The sequence below is a fragment of the Rhipicephalus microplus genome, chromosome 2 (assembly GCF_043290135.1).
Source record: "Rhipicephalus microplus isolate Deutch F79 chromosome 2, USDA_Rmic, whole genome shotgun sequence".
NCBI classification, from domain to species: Eukaryota; Metazoa; Arthropoda; class Arachnida; order Ixodida; family Ixodidae; genus Rhipicephalus; species Rhipicephalus microplus.
The window spans coordinates 278,164,995-278,185,412 of record NC_134701.1 but is presented as its reverse complement, the minus strand read 5'-3'; the positions used below and the strand labels follow the sequence as shown (position 1 = coordinate 278,185,412).

General features: G+C 47.8%; 1 protein-coding gene across 6 annotated transcripts in view; it reads right to left on the bottom strand.

Annotated features, from left to right (window-relative positions):
* Positions 1-1,742: 1,742 nt before the first annotated feature.
* LOC119179397 (proton channel OtopLc) overlaps positions 1,743-20,418 on the bottom strand; it is a 69,264-nt gene continuing 50,588 nt past the window's right edge. For 5 of the 6 annotated variants that reach the window (XM_037430467.2, XM_075882083.1, XM_075882086.1 and 2 more), the window contains 7 exons: positions 17,554-17,732; positions 14,118-14,331; positions 12,038-12,152; positions 11,145-11,394; positions 8,431-8,591; positions 5,320-5,497; positions 1,743-4,959 (listed from right to left, as the gene is read on the bottom strand). In XM_037430467.2, the coding sequence (XP_037286364.2) occupies positions 3,968-4,959; positions 5,320-5,497; positions 8,431-8,591; positions 11,145-11,394; positions 12,038-12,152; positions 14,118-14,331; positions 17,554-17,732 (2,089 nt within the window). In that variant the 3' untranslated portion in view covers positions 1,743-3,967. Of the gene's footprint in view, positions 4,960-5,319; positions 5,498-8,430; positions 8,592-11,144; positions 11,395-12,037; positions 12,153-14,117; positions 14,332-14,970; positions 15,175-17,553; positions 17,733-20,418 lie in introns of those variants that run through there. The other variant, XM_037430474.2, reaches the window with a different exon arrangement.

The window sequence follows — 20,418 nt, the reverse complement described above, 5'->3', positions numbered from 1 at the left end:
GATAGAACACTCACACACCGCAATAACTTTTCCGATTACGCCAAGGCGATAATATACCATCTCGCAATTCCATCCTCGAGCACAGTCAGCAAGAAACAAAAAATGGCCCCATATCTGCATGTTTTACAGCAAACGTCGTCGAAAGACGATAGCATTGTGTCTGGAAGGAGTGAATGAAACGTTTATTTGATGTTATGTGCGAGAAAATCGGTGAATGAGATTCTGGAGAGAGATATAATAATAAAACGTTTATTACCATTTTCTAATAAAGCATTCATTACGTAAATCGGTGAGTGGGATCTATAGTCCGGGATCCCATCGGCACGGGCCGCTGTTCTCGCACGTTTCAAGAGGGCTTCTTGGGTCCGAGCTGGACAGACCTGCCTCCCACCAACGGCGCAAGAATACTTTAGGTGAACGAACGCGGCGAAGCGAGCGCTTGGTGGGGAGGGATCGATTATGTTTCCATTTGTGATTATCTTCTCGTTGAGCCGGGGCAAGGTTTATAGCGCTACCTCTCGGGCTTCTTGCGAAGCAGAACGTTATCGGGCAGCGGATCTATAGTCCCGGCGTTCGCTAACCTAAAGTATTCTTGCACCGTGCTCCCACCCTTCCATGCTGTGTTGTGTACTGAGTTGGAAAGGGGGATTGTGTGGACGTGGTACAGAGTAGCTGTTTCGTTGGCACGGAACCTGCACTGTGGTGGGTGTGGGTCGGGATCTATATTTGGCAGTATGCACGGACTACGGATTGGTGTAGGGCTGGGTCTGTAGGCGACGCCACGCTACCTGCGATTCCTTGCCGAGGCGCTGCGTGATACATGAGCGCCATCTGGCAGTAACCATAAAAAAACGACAGGACGGCCTTCGATATAGCAAGCGCGTGGCGTGTTGCGTACAATCTCGGAGGCCATTATTTGTAGAACGCAAGGAGACGCGTATATGCCCCCACTGTATCGTCTTAGCAAAGTGCAGAAAACACCCGCCTTTTCGTGCACAGCGTTGCATAGTCAGGGCAGCGTAATAAACGCTACGTTCCTTATACTTACTTATGCACGTCGTTTATAGTATAAAAAAACACGCCACAGATATTGAAGTGTTGAGGTTGTGCCTCAGATGCGCGCAATATTGTATTTTAATCGACACGCACAAGTATGTACGCCGAAACCAAATCAATTTATTGGCGAGTGCTGCAGATGTGGTTAGATTTTAGCCGTTTCGGGTGATACACGGACAAGTCAATCGACAGACCAAAATTTTTAGGTCAAAGTATTTAAAGAAAGACTATCGTCTTTTATGAAAATACCTGGCGTTTTAGGCGTCAAACTACAACGTCATTACGAGGCCGGCCATAGTGAGGGACACGTGATTAACATTACAAATTTGAGGTGGTTTTTTTACCGCCCACAGGTATATCTAATAAAAACAGAATTATATTACCGGCACGTTTCAGTCAGACAATTCAACTCAAATGTAAGCGTGCATATCATGTGTATATATGTGTATTTATAGAGGCAGGACTGAAGTCGTCGCAGTGGTATTGCGAAAAAACAAGCCTATACATGATGTTATAGCTCGAAGTGACAGAGGAAGTCCAGGCGTATTCCTTTCGAAAGAAGGCTTAAGAGAAAAAAAAAAACATTTCTCGGCCACCGAAGACCGAGTCCGGCAACCCTTTTTCGGAAAGGACGTTTTAGAAAAACTAAAGTGCGGAAGTTATCGATCAAAAAAATTCTGCAGTCATTTTTTGCACAGTGAGATGAATTTATTAAAATAAAAATTGGCATGAATAAATTTTAGGCAATCGTTGCTTCACGATCATGCCACCACCTTGACGGTTATGGCAGAGCTGATTTCAGTGATCAATCTCTTTCAAGGTACTCGAAGCAAACGAAGTGCCAAGGTACAAAAGTCATCAGACGCAACCTATAGTAAAACAAGTGGGGCTACCAGAAAAATAGAAGAGTCGTACGGAACTCTCTTTCCACATCTGATGGTGTCTCCGTCATCTACGCAGAGTTTGTACTTCACGAAATCAGTAAGTGTGCGCGCATTTTCGATAACAAAGTTCGTACACAAAGCAATGTTGACACAAACTTCACGTATTTCCACGATTACACAATGTGGGAGTATACGACAAGGAACAACGACAGACACGATTAGAACAAGCGCCGTACTTGAGTATCAAGATGACAGAGCACAACCTCGCACTTGAAGGGACACTAAAATGTGAGAGATGAGCCCGGCTCTATAGTACGGATTACACTGTCAAAACTCTCCCTGCATCATAGCAGCAGAAAAAAAAAAAAGATTGCTCATCGGTAAAGGAAGAGAAGGCCAATTGAATTGACACTTGAAGTTGCACCAAGACCGCGACGCCGGCCCGTTATTGTGACGTCACTCGTCTTCCAGGAACTCGTGTTTCCTTGGCAAGAAAAAAAGTCTGCAACAGATATGTCACTTCATGTGCTTCATTTTCTTGCACATATGATGTAATTGGATGACTTCTTTGAAGGTGCACTGACAGCTGCTTCGAGAATACCAACTATATGGTGGCGACACATGTCTGCAATTTTTACGTCACTGATGCAACACAGAGAAATCTGTCCATCGGTAGGACGGGCGTACGTATTTGCACCTTCTGAAAATGTTAATCGCCAGCTACACCTTAGCACTTACCTTTAGTGTCCCGTTAAGCTGAGCTGAGGCGGCACAAAGCAGGAACTGTGCTTAACAGCCCTTATCGAGTCTGGCATAGAACTCCACACAAGAACATTAAGGACAGGTATCAAATAAAAAACACTAATAACGGCATACAATACGGCAGCAACATCTTCCGTGCGGAACTGCATAGCGGTCACCCACGTTTGGCACATGGTATCAAAGTTATCAAGAGATGACAGGGCGCGACTAATCAATAGCTGCGAAGATACGAGGTAATACACGCTAGGACACTTCTATACTCTGCGTGCTCTTCATCGCCCGAAGCCCAGCTTCCGGACAATAATGGCGAGGTTTCAGTGGCGGCCTTGCTTACATAGGCCAAGAGGTCTTGAACACTAGCATGCTCTAAATGCATTGGGCCCTGTATATGGAAATAGATAGTATACATGTATATGCATGTAGAAATGTAGCAAGCCGCATTATCTTTCTTGCTATTTAAAATCCTGTCAAACGGGTCCGTAGCTTTACTGCCCTGAACATTTCAACACTGCATGCAGACACATAAGCGAGGCCACAACGATTCATCACACGTGATCACGGTTCGACAAAAATCCGCGCCTACGTTTCACCAACTTCTAACCAGTGCTATCTGCGAGGCCAAACAGCCGTGCATGGTAAACTGCGCAAGCACTATACATACCACGGTGTAGCTATACGGGTGCAGTACGTAAAATTCGAAAAAAAAATAGAGCTTTGGCAAATTCAAACTCTGTCGTTTTTGGCATTTTGAACCAATCAGAGGCCGTGTCTGCTCCAGTAGGTCAAGCGGAGTGGACGCAGAGTATCCGCGGTGTTGTTCAGTATCAGCATCGCCGTATATATCTGTCGCGATAATCTCGCCTTCTTAACGTAACCCGCAGCGCCATCAAGATAGCTGCGCGAAAATGGTCTGTCAATTTCCAAATTTCATTTTTGGTCCCGTTTCCGCACACGGCGATGCAACGTAGGAATAAAAGAAGCACCAGCGGATTTGCGACTTCGAAGGTTGTCCCGGTGCAACAATATGACATGCGATGGGGGTAACGAAAATGATAAAAAGCACGCACGATGCCCGCGCGTTCATCACGACACCATGTTCACACATTTGTGCGCCAGCACTTCGTCCAGAGGTGCGACCGTTCATAAATCGCGCTCACGTGCGGCGAAAAAGCAACTCAAGAATTGGTCAGAACACGGTGGGAACTCGCCACGAAAAGGGAGTTGGCGCAAGCGAGCGTCTTCGCACAGTTCGGCTAGGGACTGCCTCAGAGGTAGTCGGACTTGACCTTGTACGCCCTCTTCCATATGTCGCACAGGCACACCGTGCTGTGGAACCTGAAGAAGATGGTCAGCGGCGCCGTCACGTGCGTGATGATGGTCCAGGCCCAGAAACCATAGAAGGTCATCTGGACGGGGTTCGAGTCGGCGCGCCGAGTCTCCAGCGTGTTGATGGCCCACATGGAGAAGTTGCACACTATAAGGAAGGTGACCATCTCGCGCCCAGGCTTGCGATTGGCCTGGTCACTGCTGCTGACGTAGCGGCGCGACGCGTCCAGGATGAAGATGGTCTGCAGGGAACCCTGGATGAGGCACGCGAGCGCCGTCAGCAGCGCCAGCATGGTGTTCTGGTCGAGGGTGAAGTGGCTGCCTATGATGCTGAACATGGTGTACAAGTAGAGCCCGCTCTGGGCCACGATGAGGAGGATGCTATCCAGGTCGGTGTTGCGCAGCCGGTTGTAGCGCAGCTCGCGCACTTGGAAGAGCGCCGTGGTGGTCGCCAGCGAGGCGAGGAAGTAGACGGCCAGCTCGGCGATGTGGGCCTCCATGACGGCCAGGTTGCGGTACTGCGGCTTGTTGATCAGCACGAAGAACAGGATCAGGCTGATGATGGACAGCACGAGCACCAGGATTCCCGTGAAGAGGCCCTTGTTGGCCTTGGCGCAGTCCACCTGGTAGTAGTGCCGCTGGCGGGGGGTGTGAACCGAGCTCTCCGGAGTGTTGGGCACGGGCTGCGTGGAGCCCACGTTCTTCCACATGATGTACAGGATGCCGGCGCTGATGAGGCTGTACTCGATGGTGCAGGGAAAGAGGAACGGACTCGCGTTCTGCACCAGCTCGCCCATGATGTTGGCTCGGCGGCAGTTGTGCGTCTCGTGGTGCAGTCCGTGCTCGCCGGTCGACCTCTCGATGCGGTGGTGGTCTTTCGAGTGCGTCTCGTAGTGCACCGGGTTCAAGTGCTCCTCCTCCTCTTCGGACGCTGACGACGCGCGTGCGAAGAAAAGACAACGACGCAAACAGGTCAACTTTCACGTCTTGAGGCAACGCAGTCGAGAGCAACAAAATCACAAGAGCGACACTGCGGACACCGCGAACGCTCATTCGCCTCGCTAAACCCAGATCGCAAGTTAAACATGGCGACCTTACACGGCAGTGAGCGACCGATTTCATTCGTGAGGCTTATAGCCATCAGCAGAGGTAACCTAGTACATCAATGATACAAAACCCCAGCCCACTGTCGGCGCGCAATCAGAGAAACGCTAATTACGAGATACTTAGTGCAAATAGAAACTCGGTTAATCTCCCCAACAGCACGCGAACAAAGCGAAAAAGCGTGTACCGATGCTGGGTATCGGATTGATAGCCATGGCCAAGAGGTTGGTCTCGTTCCTCTGGATGAACTCCAGGAGCTGGTGCTTTGTCTCTTGAATCAGGACGTGGAGCCACACGCAGATGTTGGCGGAGATCATGTGCATCAGGCCGAACCTCGCGAACGTTGTGAACTTGTTAATTGCAACCTGTTAAAAAAAAGTAAAGAAGAACGGAAGGAAACCCACGAACTTGTTAATTGCAACCTGTTAAGAAAAAAGAAAAAAAAACAGAAGGAAACCCACGCACTGCCATTGAATGCAGAACCACTGCCAGCTCTGGACAGCCACAGAGCATTCTTGCACGCGTTGCGATTTCGACAAGGAGAGAAAATTCTAACAATATTCTTGTGAGCCAAGCGAGAGCTCCATATGCGCGAGTTCCATGTATTTCTGAGTTGGGTCGCGTGAGGTGACCTCGCCTCGAAATGATATGAACATCGACTTTTACTCAACCTTACTGTCATTTAAGTACGACCGATAGCCGACGAAGGTCGCATCCTCGCGGAATGCTACGCCGGTTAGCCCGGTATGTCATAAAACGTGATGCGGTGGTAAAAAAAGACGTTTAATAAATGAAAAAGGGCTGAATTTTGAATAAGTAAATCGCCTAATTTTTTTCTGAACAACTCGTAGTGCGGAATGCCATAAACATGAACCTTGATTTATATGTGGAGTTTAACGTCCCAAAACCACCATATGATTACGAGAGACGCCGTATGTAGTGGAGGGCTCCGGAAATTTCGACCACCCGGGGATCTTTAACGTATGAACATGAACATTGATGACATGTGGGGTTTAACGTCCCAATGCACGTGAACATTAAACATTACATTATTAATATAGACAACCATACATAATTTTATTAAACATCCATATATAATCGCTTCTTGCGAAGAATTGCGCACTGGAGTGAAACTACGCTCTGAGCACTGGATTAAATAGTCAATTGCGCACCAAAAACACGGCCACACAGAAGAAAAAAAAAACTTACAGACAGGACGGGCACTCACTTGCAACTCTTTACTCCTAAGGTGATAACACTAACACTAAAGTGATAACAAGTGAAACCCTAAAGTGATAACAAGTGAAACCCTAAAGTGATAACAAGTGAAACCCTAAAGTGATAACAAGTGAAACCCTAAAGTGATAACAAGTGAAACCCTAAAGTGATAACAAGTGAAACCCTAAAGTGATAACAAGTGAAACCCTAAAGTGATAACAAGTGAAACCCTAAAGTGATAACAAGTGAAACCCTAAAGTGATAACAAGTGAAACCCTAAAGTGATAACAAGTGAAACCCTAAAGTGATAACAAGTGAAACCCTAAAGTGATAACAAGTGAAACCCTAAAGTGATAACAAGTGAAACCCTAAAGTGATAACAATCGAGCGCTCGTCCTGTCTATGTGTTTTCTTCTTCCGTGTGGTCGTGTTTTCGGCGCGAAAGCGACTAATTCAGACATGCACAAAACGAGCCCAACAGCGAGCTCCGAGCCCTGGATTACTGCTCTCATACAGCTACGCTCGCGGTTGAAGTGTAATTCGGTGGCATCACCAATTTCTTTTAAAAACTATTTAATGAACATAACCGGACGTAAACACAAGCCAGGAACAAAACATGGCATGTACACAAAGGCAGCGCACGCGACACCTCACCGTCAAGCTAATCGGGGGAGCTATTAATGGGCGTTTTTCGCAGGGCTAAGAGCGAGAACTCACTGTGTCCCGTCAAGAATGCGGGACCGGCAACAGCCCAATGTCACGCTGAAACGCCCCACCGCTTCACCGCTCCCCCAACACATGCCTAGAAAACTACGCCAGGAGTGCACGCCCATTTCCGCCACAACATCACGAGAAAAAAAAAGGTAGAAAAAAAAAACACCACGAAAACGATGTTTTGTCTTCCCCGAGGCATGCAGCTGCGCGAGTTCATTGACGTCGGCCAGCCAAGACGAAAATATCTCGGTTCGCGTAAGGTACTGCGAACCAAGACACACGGTTTAACCATTACAAACAAAAAAAAAGGACGCCTTGCGAAGGTTTATTTGATCTAAGTCTGCAAGCTTTTCTTCTTGGAATTTCTGACTTATAAGGCGGCTATCAACATTGCTATTTTCAAGCCAACGCCGCACCCGTGACGTTACACAATGTGCATGTTTGGGCTAGTAGTTAATGCATAACTTCTTGTTTAGTGCAACTTCCAAGACAAGAGACGAAACAAATTGCGAAACACACAATCGCTATATACGTTTAAATTATGCTTTATTGTTTGGACACATTTACAACGGTAACAGCGCGCCTGCACCACTTCCGCGAATAACGAAACCCTATACAGTGATAACTAGTGAGCTCACGAGATAAAGGTATTAGCTATACATTCAAAACAGAAAACTCGTTCAGAATGGTTCACCTACCGCTATCACATGCACCTAGATTTCGCAATTCTTTCCCAGAAAGGACAATCGACCGCACGCCGATACACCGCTAATCGACTTGGGATATTTCTACTGTTTCTGTATGAGTGTAAAGCACGGTACACTTCCTAATTCAGAGGCACGTCCACATTTTCGGCGAAGCGCAAGTGCCACGCGACCGTGTAGCACTTGGGTGTATCGCATCATTGATTGATTGATTGATATTTGGGGTTTAACGTCCCAAAACCACTATATGATTATGAGAGACGCCGTAGTGGAGGGCTCCGGAAATTTCGACCACCTGGGGTTCTTTAACCTGCACCCAAATCTGAGCGCACGGGTCTACAACATTTCCGCCTCCATCGGAAATGCAGCCGCCGAAGCCGGGATTCGAACCCGCGACCTGTGGGTCAGCAGCCGAGTACCTTAGCCACTAGACCACCGTGGCGGGGCGAGTGTATCGCATCGTTTTGGAAGTTTGATCTAAGCAAGAAATCGCGTTACGCCGACTGCTTCGCATCTCGAAAGCAAGATCGAACGAAACAAGAACTTGAGACTAGTCAAGTCACGCATTCGTATTGCTCAATGAACGAAAGAAAAACGATAGTAAGGCAAAAAAAAAGAGGATCAGCAGTCGTTCCGGCTTATGATTCGGAGTATCCGCTCACCCTCGAGTTGATGAAGATGAAGTAGAGCTGAAAGAACGTGAACGCCATCCGCGTGGCGGGCGTCAGGCTGAAGAGGATGTTGTAGCACTTGGAATCGGACTCCATCTCGAAGAACTGGCCGAACTCGAGCCCCGAATAGATCATGCTCCCGGTTCCAAAAGCTGAAAGGAAAAAGATAAAGAAAGAAAATGTGTGTCGGGGAAGAGGGTTGGCAATCAAAGGTACTGATTTTTGCAACGCAATTAATAGAAAGAAAGCGCTTTACGGTGAAAAAAAAATGGTTTGAACACGTGAATTTTGGCCAGTTGGCGCCAAGTAATCAAGCAATCTTAAAATAGCCAACGACCGGTGACGCTAGCAAGCGTGAATATAGCAATATCGATTTCCTTTACACAGGTAGTCTTTCCTTCTGTAGTAGTACGGAGCGGCAATCGCAAATGTCTAATTCAGCGCGGAAGCGTAGCCAGAAGGTGGCACACCAGGCTCATACACCTCATCCCCCGAAATTAAGTGGAAAATTACCACTTGCCTGACCCCACCCTTCTTTCAGATCAGAGAGGTGCGCCCACACCCGCTCCCGAAAAAAAAAAAAATGTCCGCCTGTACGCCCCTGATTCAGAGCGAGAAAAACGACCGCCATGCGACATCGTTGGCGTCATAAGAAAGAACAGTCCAGTTAACAAAAGATGGCCGGCGCTGAAATAGCAGCGGTTTGACACAGCATATGCATGTTTACCTCCGTTCTTACTCTCTTGAGGCGAGAGACTCTACCCTTGACAAAATCTACGCTTGACAAAATCGAAGAGGGAGGCGTGTACCGAACCGTATAACTTCAGGTGCGTCTCTGCAAGCGTCATGGCCGGACAGTTGACTCAGGCAGGCTCTTTGTGCCACGATAATTCAGCGAGCACACCGTTGCATCTAATCTACGAACCTCGACGCGTCAAGAAAAGGTTAGACTTTCAGACGCCCCACAACGCAATAAATCAGCGAAGTTATCCGCTTGCAGCGCTTTTCGTGGGAACCATTAACCGAGAAGCCGGACCGGAGGTTTTCGGTTCCACGGTCGTCGGACGCGGCTACTCCAAGGAGGTTATACTAAACGTTCTAAGTATAACCTCCTTGGGCTGCTCAAAGCGAAGGCAGGAAGCACGCATCCCAAGGTCAACCGCAGCCGCCGTTCGTCCATGTCAACCCGATTGCGCCCCGCACACAGTCACTGAACAGCCTGGTGACCCTCTCGTCCGTTCCTCCTCGCTCTCTTCGGTTCATCCCCCGTCGCCGATTAGATTCCACAAGACAACGAACCACCACGGTTCGAGCGGTCACTGCTTTCCGAAGATATAACTTACCATTGAAGTGAAATGCAAAAAGCAGCAAAAAGGCGGACAGAAGAAACGGCAGACGCAGCAACTATATTTCGACACGAACAACCAACTCGCGAAAACAGTCGCACTTCTAAGTTACTATGAAGCAACTCGCCGTGCATGGCATCACTGAATAGCGCAAATTCAGAGAAACATTGTCGTGTATCCACGCTATGCGCCACCTATCTGCCATATCTGCATCACGAACATTCGACGCTGCAGGCTTGGAAGAGGAGCGGCCCACCGTTCACGAGGCCTCGGATGTTACAGTTTCATCGCCAGACATTGCTTGCATGCAGAGCTTATTTACAGCGCCCGCATTTTCCATCAATCACCTTTCGAACAACCTGTCTGACATGTCGATTGACCAAATCAGCGATGGAGAACGTTCCTTTCTCATCGCACATGGTTGAGTTTAATTGACGAAAGGCACAACGAGAGAAAACTTCGAACAAGAACAGTTTTTTCGAATGGCTGAGCCTGAGAACGAAACTACGTGGCTAGTAGCGTAGTTCTACGTTGAGCAGAATAGTCAGATGACTACGTATAGACATTCATAGTTGTTTAGTGGACAATACTTCGTGAAACTATGATAAACCACCATTCAGTATTATGAGCACGATACGTTAAAGCAACTATACTAAAGTGTTTGATGAGGGAAAGTATGACCCGTGGCGCAGTGATTGATTGATTGATTTGTGGGGTTTAACGTCCCAAAACCACCATATGATTACGAGAGACGCCGTAGTGGAGGGCTCCAGAAATACTGACCACCTGGGGTTCTTTAACGTGCACCCAAATCTGAGCACACGGGTCTACAACATTTCCGTCTGCATGGGAAATGCAGCCGCCGCAGCCGGGATTCGATCCCGCGACCTGCGGGTCAGAAGCCGAGTACCTTAGCCACTAGACCACCGTGGCGGGGCCCGTGGCGTAGTGGTGTCAACGCGACCTGTCCCTATCCCAGAGCATGGAATGACTGATTGATGTATATGCACAACAGAAACGAGACGCGGTATAACGAATGAAAATCATCGATCTTAAGCACGTGCAGTCCTAATTCCGCAGTAACTGCACTGCATTTGTGCCCCGCCGTGCTGGTCTAGTGGCTAAGGTACTCGGCTGCTGACCCGCACGTCGCGGGTTCGAATCCCGGCTGCGGCGGCTGAATTTCCGATGGAGGCGGAATTGTTGTAGGCCCGTGTGCTCAGGTTTGGGTGCACGTTAAAGAACCCCAGGTGGTCCAAATTTCCGGAGTCCTCCACTACGGCGTCTCTCATAATCATATGGCGGTTTTGGGACGTTAAAACATATCAATCAATCAATGCACTGCATTTCTGCACCTACCGACTGCACCCAGCCTGAGGTAGAAGCTTCCGGCGTGCGTGGTGGCATCGTGCACGCGCTTCTTGGGCGTGGGCGGGATCTCCATGTTGGTGCCGCGAGACGTGCGCAAGCCCAGGAGGCGGCGAACCTTGTCGCCGAAGCTGTCGGTCAGGTGGTCCAACTTGGAGTTGACCTTGTCGTGGCGCAACAGGAACACGTACACGTACAGCAGGAAGGCGATGCTGCCGAAGTACAGGTACAGGTAGAAGCCCTGTGTCGCGTATACATACGGGTCGTTTGTGTTACCCTGTCCTATAGTCGAAAATGTAGCGGTTGTCTCAAGTACACTTGCTGTCCGGTCTTTAAAGACGGAAAAAATAGGGTTAAAACCTATATAGCCATTTCTAATTGCCTGAAATTTGCAGCACCAGCGGTCCTCGGGGAAAGTGCGGCGCAAACCACACGTAATTTGCCTCATGAAAAACTTTGCCAATTAGATAATTGCTTACCTAACCACACATGCGAAACAAAAGGTGCGAAGTGAACAGGCTACGTTTGCTTTGCAGGAATCGTGATAGTCCTGAATACGCCGTGCGCACGTAAAATCCAATGGCACCCCGCGCAAAATTTCACCGACGAAGCAAAGGCAGTTTTCCTCGCATCCGCGGGAGATGCACGCGACGATGTCAGGCATTGAGATTAGAAGCCGTGTTCCGTACAAAAATAAGCAACGAGAATGACAGAAAAAAAAACACGCATGCACACAACAGCGCCCAGTTTGGAACCGCTTTACAAAGCTATTACAACGGATTCACGACAACCAAAATGTAGTCGTGACGTGCGTATATAAGGCGTCACACAATGGGTCGTAAAACAAAAAAAGACGCCTTAAAGGCGAGCGTGCGCGCGCTTACCTCGTAGAACGAGACGGGTATTTTCTTTGAGATCACTTCAGCCAGTGGGAAGCAGATTCCCATGATCACGAGCAGCTTGGCGTAGAGGGCACTCAGCATAATTACCAGGGAGTCCCTGGGAAACAAAGACGGATTGACCAAGTGCATCAGCCAGCTTGTGCTTTGGCGGTGATGGAGTGAAGTTATTCAATGTAACCTGTTGCACGTCACCCCCCCGCCCCCCCCACCACGCCCCTTTTTCTTGCAGATCACATCGTTCATTCTTCCACTGTTCCGTTCTGTTTTCACTGTTTTGCTGGGGAGAGGTTGAGGTGCCTATTGCCTCGGCTACTCCATATCACAAAGTTCTGCAGCGAAAAATAAAATAATACAGAACGGTACCCAAAAATTAACAATACGGAAAAGAAAAAAAAAACATAATAGCACACTGAAACCAGTTAAAATATCATGCCGATTCTTCCACTGTTTCCTTTAGGTTCTTTATTTACTTGCATGCGTGTGTGCGTTTTTTTTTTTTTTTTTGAAAGGTGGGCAAACGGGTTTGTCAGCTGACACTGATGTTCATTTCCTGAAGCTTATAAAAAAAAGCAATAGAAGGAAAACTCATATATAACTTTCGGAAATCCATTATTTTTTCCGGACTCCTGCGAAATTGACAGACTTGGAGAAAAGCAAACCCAAAGCGTGAGCCCATGAGGCTTTGCCTCTTGGGCGGCAAGGTACGCGTGCGAAAATCAAGCGTATACAGTACGTCGACAGCGCCCAACAATGCCTAACCTGATATTTCTGGCCCAATAGCGATATCGTAGAGACACGATGCACCACTTCACCGGTTACTTGTTTTGATACGTTTACTTTTCACGGCAATAAATTCCCGGGATGCCCTGGGCACAAGGCCGCGATTCGAAGGTTACTTCCGCAAATGTTAATGCGACTGACACAGCCTCACGTAAAACCAGACACGGAGTGCCTCAACAAAGCATAAATTTTTGCGTTGCGCAGAAATCGCGTCATCTTAAAGTTTGCGCCGGAGCGTGCAACTGGCCGATTCCCTCCTGCGACTAGCACCAGTCGCGCGACCATTTGCGAATGGCGACCAAAAAGCGACTCGAGGCGACCGATGGTCACGATTTCGCGTGCGACCTGTACCTGATATACCACAATTCACGCCTGCTGGCATTACCACTGCACTATAAAATAAGCTTGGCGTCATGTTCCTGCACGTTTGATTGAATGAGGGGTTTGCGAATGACAAGTCGAGCAGCGAGCGACTGAGCCAGAGCAGGCGCTGGTCGACAGTGGCGAAAATCCAGAAAAAATCACAAGGGGGACACACATCCTGCCAAGGCGGCCATTTGGTTTTCATAAATATATGTCTCATTTTTATTTATGCAAAAATTAAAAGGCGTGCCTTGTAATGAAATGTATGAAGCGAGCATGGGTCTCGGCGCCGGGCCAGGGAGCTGCAGCAACAAGCAGTCAATGGTAGCAACGTGGGCTGGCGAAGTAAACTTTCGAAGATTAATTCACGAATGGGCTCTGGCATACTTCTAGTAAATATACAATTCGAGTTGGACAAGGAGTGCAAACGCTAGCACATTAAGGTACAGCTGTTTAACCTCAGCTCCATTTCCTGCCGTGTATACCTATAGGTGTAGGCTGTATTAAGCCGAGCTGTATATATAGCCAATAGTGCACAATATTTAGCTGTCAAGCGAAAGAAATGTGATGTTCGAAAGCTAAATATCAAGGGGGGGGGGGGATGACATTCGCAAGGGGTGTCCCCCCAACCCAGCCAGACCACAAGTGTGGCACAAGTGTGACCACAAGTGTAGTTGGTATGACATGATAGTTACAGCGCGAGAACTTTTGTGTCTTTATCGTCGTTCTGTTCTCGCGTTAAACTATCGTCCCGACCACAAGTCAAAAACCTCCCCCCCCCCTAATTATTTACGCAACTTGGTCGCGCGGCCGTTGCCAGTCACCGATGTGAACGAATAATCTTGAATCCGCAATTACAAGTGTCCTGCGCTCGTTCGTATACGTTTGGCGTGCAGTATAGTACAGTGGATGTACTCACAAGTCTCCGTGTGTCCGGCGCGCGCTGTACATCCTCCCGTTGCTGCTGGTGGGCAGACTGCAGAGCGAGCCGCCGTACGAGCTGGCGCGCGACGGCGGGATACGCTGAATGTCGATGGTCAGCGCGGGCTTCTTGCCCCGCGGACTGTTGCCCGTGCCCAGGCCGGAGTCGTCGCTCGACTTGCCCGGAGGAGGAGGGCACACCTCGGCGTTGCCTGGCAAAAGCACGGCAACGTCAACCTCCCGTAAATAAACTCTCAAGGACGCGAAGGATTCAATGTACAGTCCTTGCGAAATGAAACACGACATCGTTGATCTGAAGTACAACGATTGCTCTGAGCGATTGCACTTGATAACCGCGTCATGCGGCGGTGGCCCTGGTCACTAAAGGTAATATTTTGAAAGTAAACGTATACAACTTTAGACACCGCGAAAGACGATAAGACAAGGTGTATAAGATTGCGCATTTCCTTTAAAGATGCGTCACCAACTAGCCCCTGAAAAAGTACAGCTAAAGGTGATGTTTGCTTTGATGTAGGTGTTCCGGGTCAAAATTACGCGGATATGACACCGAGTATGGACGCTGGAAACGAAAGTCCGTGCATTACTTAACCCTAAGTTTTCGCGTTTAAATCCGCGAGTACCATGCTGTGGCCTTTCGAGCGACAGCGAACTAAGCTAGTTAGCAAGGATTCAACACTTTATATACATGAAAAAAAAAAGGCTGGGCGCGTAACCAAAAACATGAAACAGACACCGCAGGCGTTTGTGGTGTTTGTTTTTGTTCATTTCTACTGGCGTTGACGAGCTTAACCTTTTTTTTCATGATAAATTGTGAAGCGCATCAAGCTTACCAGCAGTGGGTCCTTTAGTCGACTTTCGGTGGTACGTACGATCAATCATAGCGGAAAACGCTCATACTGCGACGGGATTCGCCTGTGGACGACACATCTAACGAGCAAGTGAAATGACGTACGCACGGCCACAACCGCCAGGAGACGTCTTTCTCGCAGTGGCTGATCGCGATCACGTGATCTTAGATGAATCGTCATTGTCACATAAGCTACGCATTAAAGGGATAAGCAACGTGGTACTAAAATGGAGAGTAGTACTACTTAACATGCGATCTGTGAGCCTGCGCCATATACTCTACTCTCACGCCTCCTGGCGAGTCAAACTTCTGCTTTGACACGCGATATTGCGCATGCGCAACATTTGGCAAAAATAATTCTGAGTCCCTCACTACCACGTGTGTCATAATCTAGTGCTGTATCTGACCATGAAAAACCTTGTTATATATGAAATTCATACAGAATTTCCTTAGGTACCATCGCCAGTTTCAACGGTCTATCATACCAAAAGTGACGTAAGCGTTGTACGAATGGCATAAATGACGCCATGACGCACGTTCATCGCGTAACTACCAGAAATGACATATCACGATGCACCAGGTCTTGCCGTGACATGTGATGACAGGCGCACATCGCATGGCGTGAATGACGTGACATGCATCTTTTTTTTTTCCTTTTCTGGCTGTCCCCTCTTTATCTTCCAAGTAGTTCAAACAAATGTTCTGTGCTTTTACCTGCGTCGTACAAGGCCCCATAGCGCGCACCTTACTAAACAATTTAGCATACAATTGGCTACCACGCGACCGGGGAAGAGCGGTACGGTAAAAAAAATGCGCAAGAGTTCGAGAATCACTTATTTTACAACACCACATGTTTCAGTAAACGATAACACATAACATCACATATTACCACAGACGATCGCACACGTATACAAACATAGGAGTGGGGCTCCCCTTCACAAAGCCTTTCAGTCGCAGCGCCCCCATCCCTGGGGCGGTCGCCCGTCTTGCCCCCCCCCCTTCCCCCTCGTGCTCACGCCTATGACAACAGACGCACATTACACCACATACATTACGACAGACAATCAACAATCAGCCAGACTAATGCGCTTCTCAACGCTACACACGCATAATGAGAGAGAGAGAGATAACCATGCAGGTGTACACAGTGACGCCGCGCGCTCCTCAGCTATCCACGGTATCTTCAAAAATAATGGAAAATAAAAAGTATAAACACTCGTTTAACAGACCGACGTGTCCTGCAGCGAGTCCTCAAGTGGGCCAGTCTATGACGACGGTTGGAAGCCCAGTGACGGCAGTCGACGACGGTAAGCTCACAGAAAAGGGCGTGCTATAGTCGCTAGCGACTTAGGCGGCGGCCGCCTAAGCGCGCACGACAAACCACGCAGTGCCACCGAGAATGCCTTGCCTTCCTAGTTACTTCCTTCGCGAATCAGTGCTTTTCCGCGATTCCTCACTGTCCTCGACTGCTGCTGCTCCTCAGCGTCGCACCTATACTTAGTCCGAGGTTAAGCGGAGACCGCTCGGGAAACGTCAATGCAGCACGTCGTATAGTACGCCGCAAGGACTGCATTGTCGATGAAGCATAACAAAGAAAGCGAGTTGTTCCTTGTGTCGAAGAAATCTTCGCGAAACACCATTGTGCAACGAGCAAGCCGCTCGAAGACTTGGCAGTTACGCTTGTCAAGTCAGGTTGGCAAAGCGTAAATGAGGCGCTGACAGCGAGGCATCGTTACGGTTGGCGACGACGCAATTGAGCATGATGACAGTATGCAAGAAGAAGCGAAAAACTCAGTTTTTCGTCACGATTTCCTATACAATCTCGCGCAAAGCAATGAAAGAGGAAGAATTTTTCTTAAAACGAATCTTTCAGATCGTCAACAAACCATTCATTCCATGCAGAAACAAGCAGATGAAATTAAAGCGCCGGCCCATGAACTACAAAGAGAAGCACCAAACTGTGCTAAAATGCCCACCACACATTTCACTAAGCACAACTTGGGTGTAGCCAAGGAGGATTGAAGAAAAATTGCTGGAGTGGAAGCTCCCACAATGCCTTGCCAGCAGAAGCGAAGCCACCTTTTGCCTCTGCCAAGATGGCGGAAACATGTTCTTTTCTGATAGCACCCACTTAAAGATGAAGTAGCTTTGATATTTTATGTAAATGCTACGTTAGTTCTGTATTAAAAGATAGTTGTTCCCGAGGAAATAACACGCAGAAACGAGTATGGATACCTGAATCTTCAAAGAACTTTGCCTCCAATTAGAGGCTCACTAAGGAAAACTGGTAACTGTAAGACGTACTTGGAGCACTATGTGACCCGAAAAAGTTCCCACATCAAACTCGTGTGGCATACGAGGGCAACGCTTCGTTTTTAATCGCTGAACGGTGACACTTTATCATGCCCCTAGTAAGATGGCCACCACAACCGCCATCTTGCCAGAGGAACGGCTTCACTTCTGCGCAATCATTTCCATTCCAGCAATTTTTTTAATCCTCCTTGGGTGTGGCCCGCAAGAGAGTATTAGACGGCCGAGGCACGCGCTCAATGAAAGCCCCACTGACCGGCGGCCACATTGGCGCTGTTTCGCTGGCTGGTGGAAGGGAAGTTGAAGGAGGCGCTCCGTTGGATGGTGACTGGCTTGGAGGAGGCCTCCATCAGCGGGCTCGTCTCCGGGCACGCCGACGAGGCGTCGGGACTCTCCGGCGGCGGCGTCGGCGACGACCGGTCCAGGCCGTCCCAGCTGCGAACATCGAAATTCGAACGATTTCAAGTGAAGGGACAGCGTACGATTCCGTTATGCCTCCACAGTTTGTATGGAAAAAAATTGCAACCAGTTAATATATTCCCACTATTTACAGGGTACACTGCAGCTTAAACTTCTGTTGGGCGAGTTGATTGATTGATTGTGGGGTTTAACGTCCCAAAACCACCATATGATTATGAGAGACGCCGTAGTAGAGGGCTCCGGAAATTTCGACCACCTGGGGTTCTTTAACGTGCACCCAAATCTGAGCACACGGGCCTATACAACATTTCCGCCTCCATCGGAAATGCAGACGCCGCAGCCGGGATTCAAGCCCGCGACCTGCAGGTCAGCATCCGAGTATCTTAACCACTAGACCACTGCGGCGGGGCTGTTGGGCGAGTTGTTGAGCGTTCATATTTGCTTTAAGGTGCGAAAGAACGCAACCGCGTCCCGTCCCATGCCCTTTCTCGAGGTTGTGTTGTCTTGCACCTTAAATCATGTACACTGTATGGCTGAAGCGCTGAATTTAGCAGAAAAGCGGGTAGATTACCGGAACAAGAAACACGCGAACAAGACACACGGCGTACGTCAAAGGTAAAACGAGAGACACTGAAAATAGCTATTGACTTTAAACCAGAGCGATTAGCTAGCATATTCACTTGCTGGCAGGGAATATAATGCAGGGGACAAACACTCTTTCGAAATGTGGACAAAATAATGCGTTAACAAATGCAGGTCTTGAGGCGGAGGAGCAGAATAAAAACGGAAGGACAGGGAGGTTAGTCAGTCATCAGACCGGCTGGCTATCCTGCATTGGAGAAAGGGGCATCAAATATAATTGAAGAGAGACGGAACATGATTGATATGTGGCGTTTAACGTCCCAAAACCACCATATGATTATGAGAGACGACGTAGTGGAGGGCTCCGGAAATTTCAACCACCTGGGGTTCTTTAACGTGCACCCAAATCTGAGTACACGGGCCTACGTCATTTCCGCCTCCATCGGAAATGCAGCCGCCGCAGCCGGGATTCGAACCCGCGACCTGCGGGTCAGCAGCCGAGTACCTTAGCCACTAGACCACCGCGGCGGGGCGAAGAGAGACGGAACAGTGCCCCAGTGCACGTAAGCAGACAGTGTCGAGAGTTAACGCAAAATATTTCAAAAATCAAACTCTGCCGCGTACCTACTTTTTTTTTTTATCAAAAAGCGCGCAGACAAGTTTAATGTATACAAGACAGCGTACACGAAAGGAGAACATCTCAACGCCGAGGCAGCATGGCGAGAAAAAAAAAGAAAGAAATAGCTCTTTTTTCCGTAACCATATTAAATGGAAGAAGGTCCCACTCAGATTTTTCTACCATCTAATACCCAATTCGCATAAAAGGTCACTTTGCGGAACGGCACAGTTTTGTCAGTATTGAAGGAGTGACATCAACTTATAATTATCACCTTTTAAAATGTCGTATACCTATACAGAACCCCCCCCCCCAAAAAAAAAACACACACACACACACGTATATGCTGCTCACTCATGCGACACGCACTATATTATACTGTCAACCCGACGCAAACCGAAGACGTACAACGTGCAAACCTCGACCACAACGCGAATAAATTTGAGCAGCAACATTTCATCTTACGCTATAATTTCTGCCGCTGAACGAAAAGAAGTCGCATCGACCAAAGTCGCGTATCGTCAACCACGAAATACTGAAGCAATTATACTACTGCGTCGTGCTATGTCACAAAACGAAGCGGCAAGAAATGGCACATCAGCAAAAAGCTGTGTCCGTGCGGACGCTCAGGTACGACGTAATCCCTCTCTCCATTCTGCATGCGGGAAAACAGTCTATAGCGCGCATCCGACAAGCGCGGTGCCTTAACTGGTGTTATCGACACAAAGCTGTATGTAAGACGCAAAGAGAGAAAATATCACTTCGCTCGTTATTATTTATTTATTTATTATTTATTTGTAAATACTGCCAATCCCAAAGGGATCATAGCAGGAGGGCATATACAATAGTTGAATACAACATAACACAAATTGTGATACAATGGAAACACCAACTAGTTATAAAAAAAGTGCAAAACAAGAGCGAATAGTGGCACAATAATATAAAGAAAACAGGCTCGCATAATAAAACCGTAGGCAAGGGAAGAAAAAAAAGGAGAAAAAAAGAAAAAGAAAAAGCACTGTGAGACTATGGTGTAAGCACTTTTACACATTTACACATTATTATTATTATTATTATTATTATTATTATTATTATTATTATTATTATTATTATTATTATTATTGTATATAGCATTGTTCACTCTCTTTATTTGTCCTCCAAGACCATATTTCAGTGCCGTTGACCTAATTTGCGGTGATAACCCAAGACGTGACGTCGGAAATCCTATAGCGCCAGGCGAACTCTATGCTCGCCTCAGGTTGGCTAAGGCCTTCTACCGCCAGTACATATAATTTTTCGTAAGACACACGTGCTGCACCACTTTGGGTTTTTAGACTAATGTTTTCTCTTTTTTTTATTTTGTACAACACGACGTAAATTAACAGCGTCATGAAATATCGAATGCACCAACCCAATCATTTCCTTGCGCATGCGTATAGCATTGTCCGTTTAGTTGTTCCCAATATACATGTCAGTAAGGTTACAGCTGATTATAGCGGCACC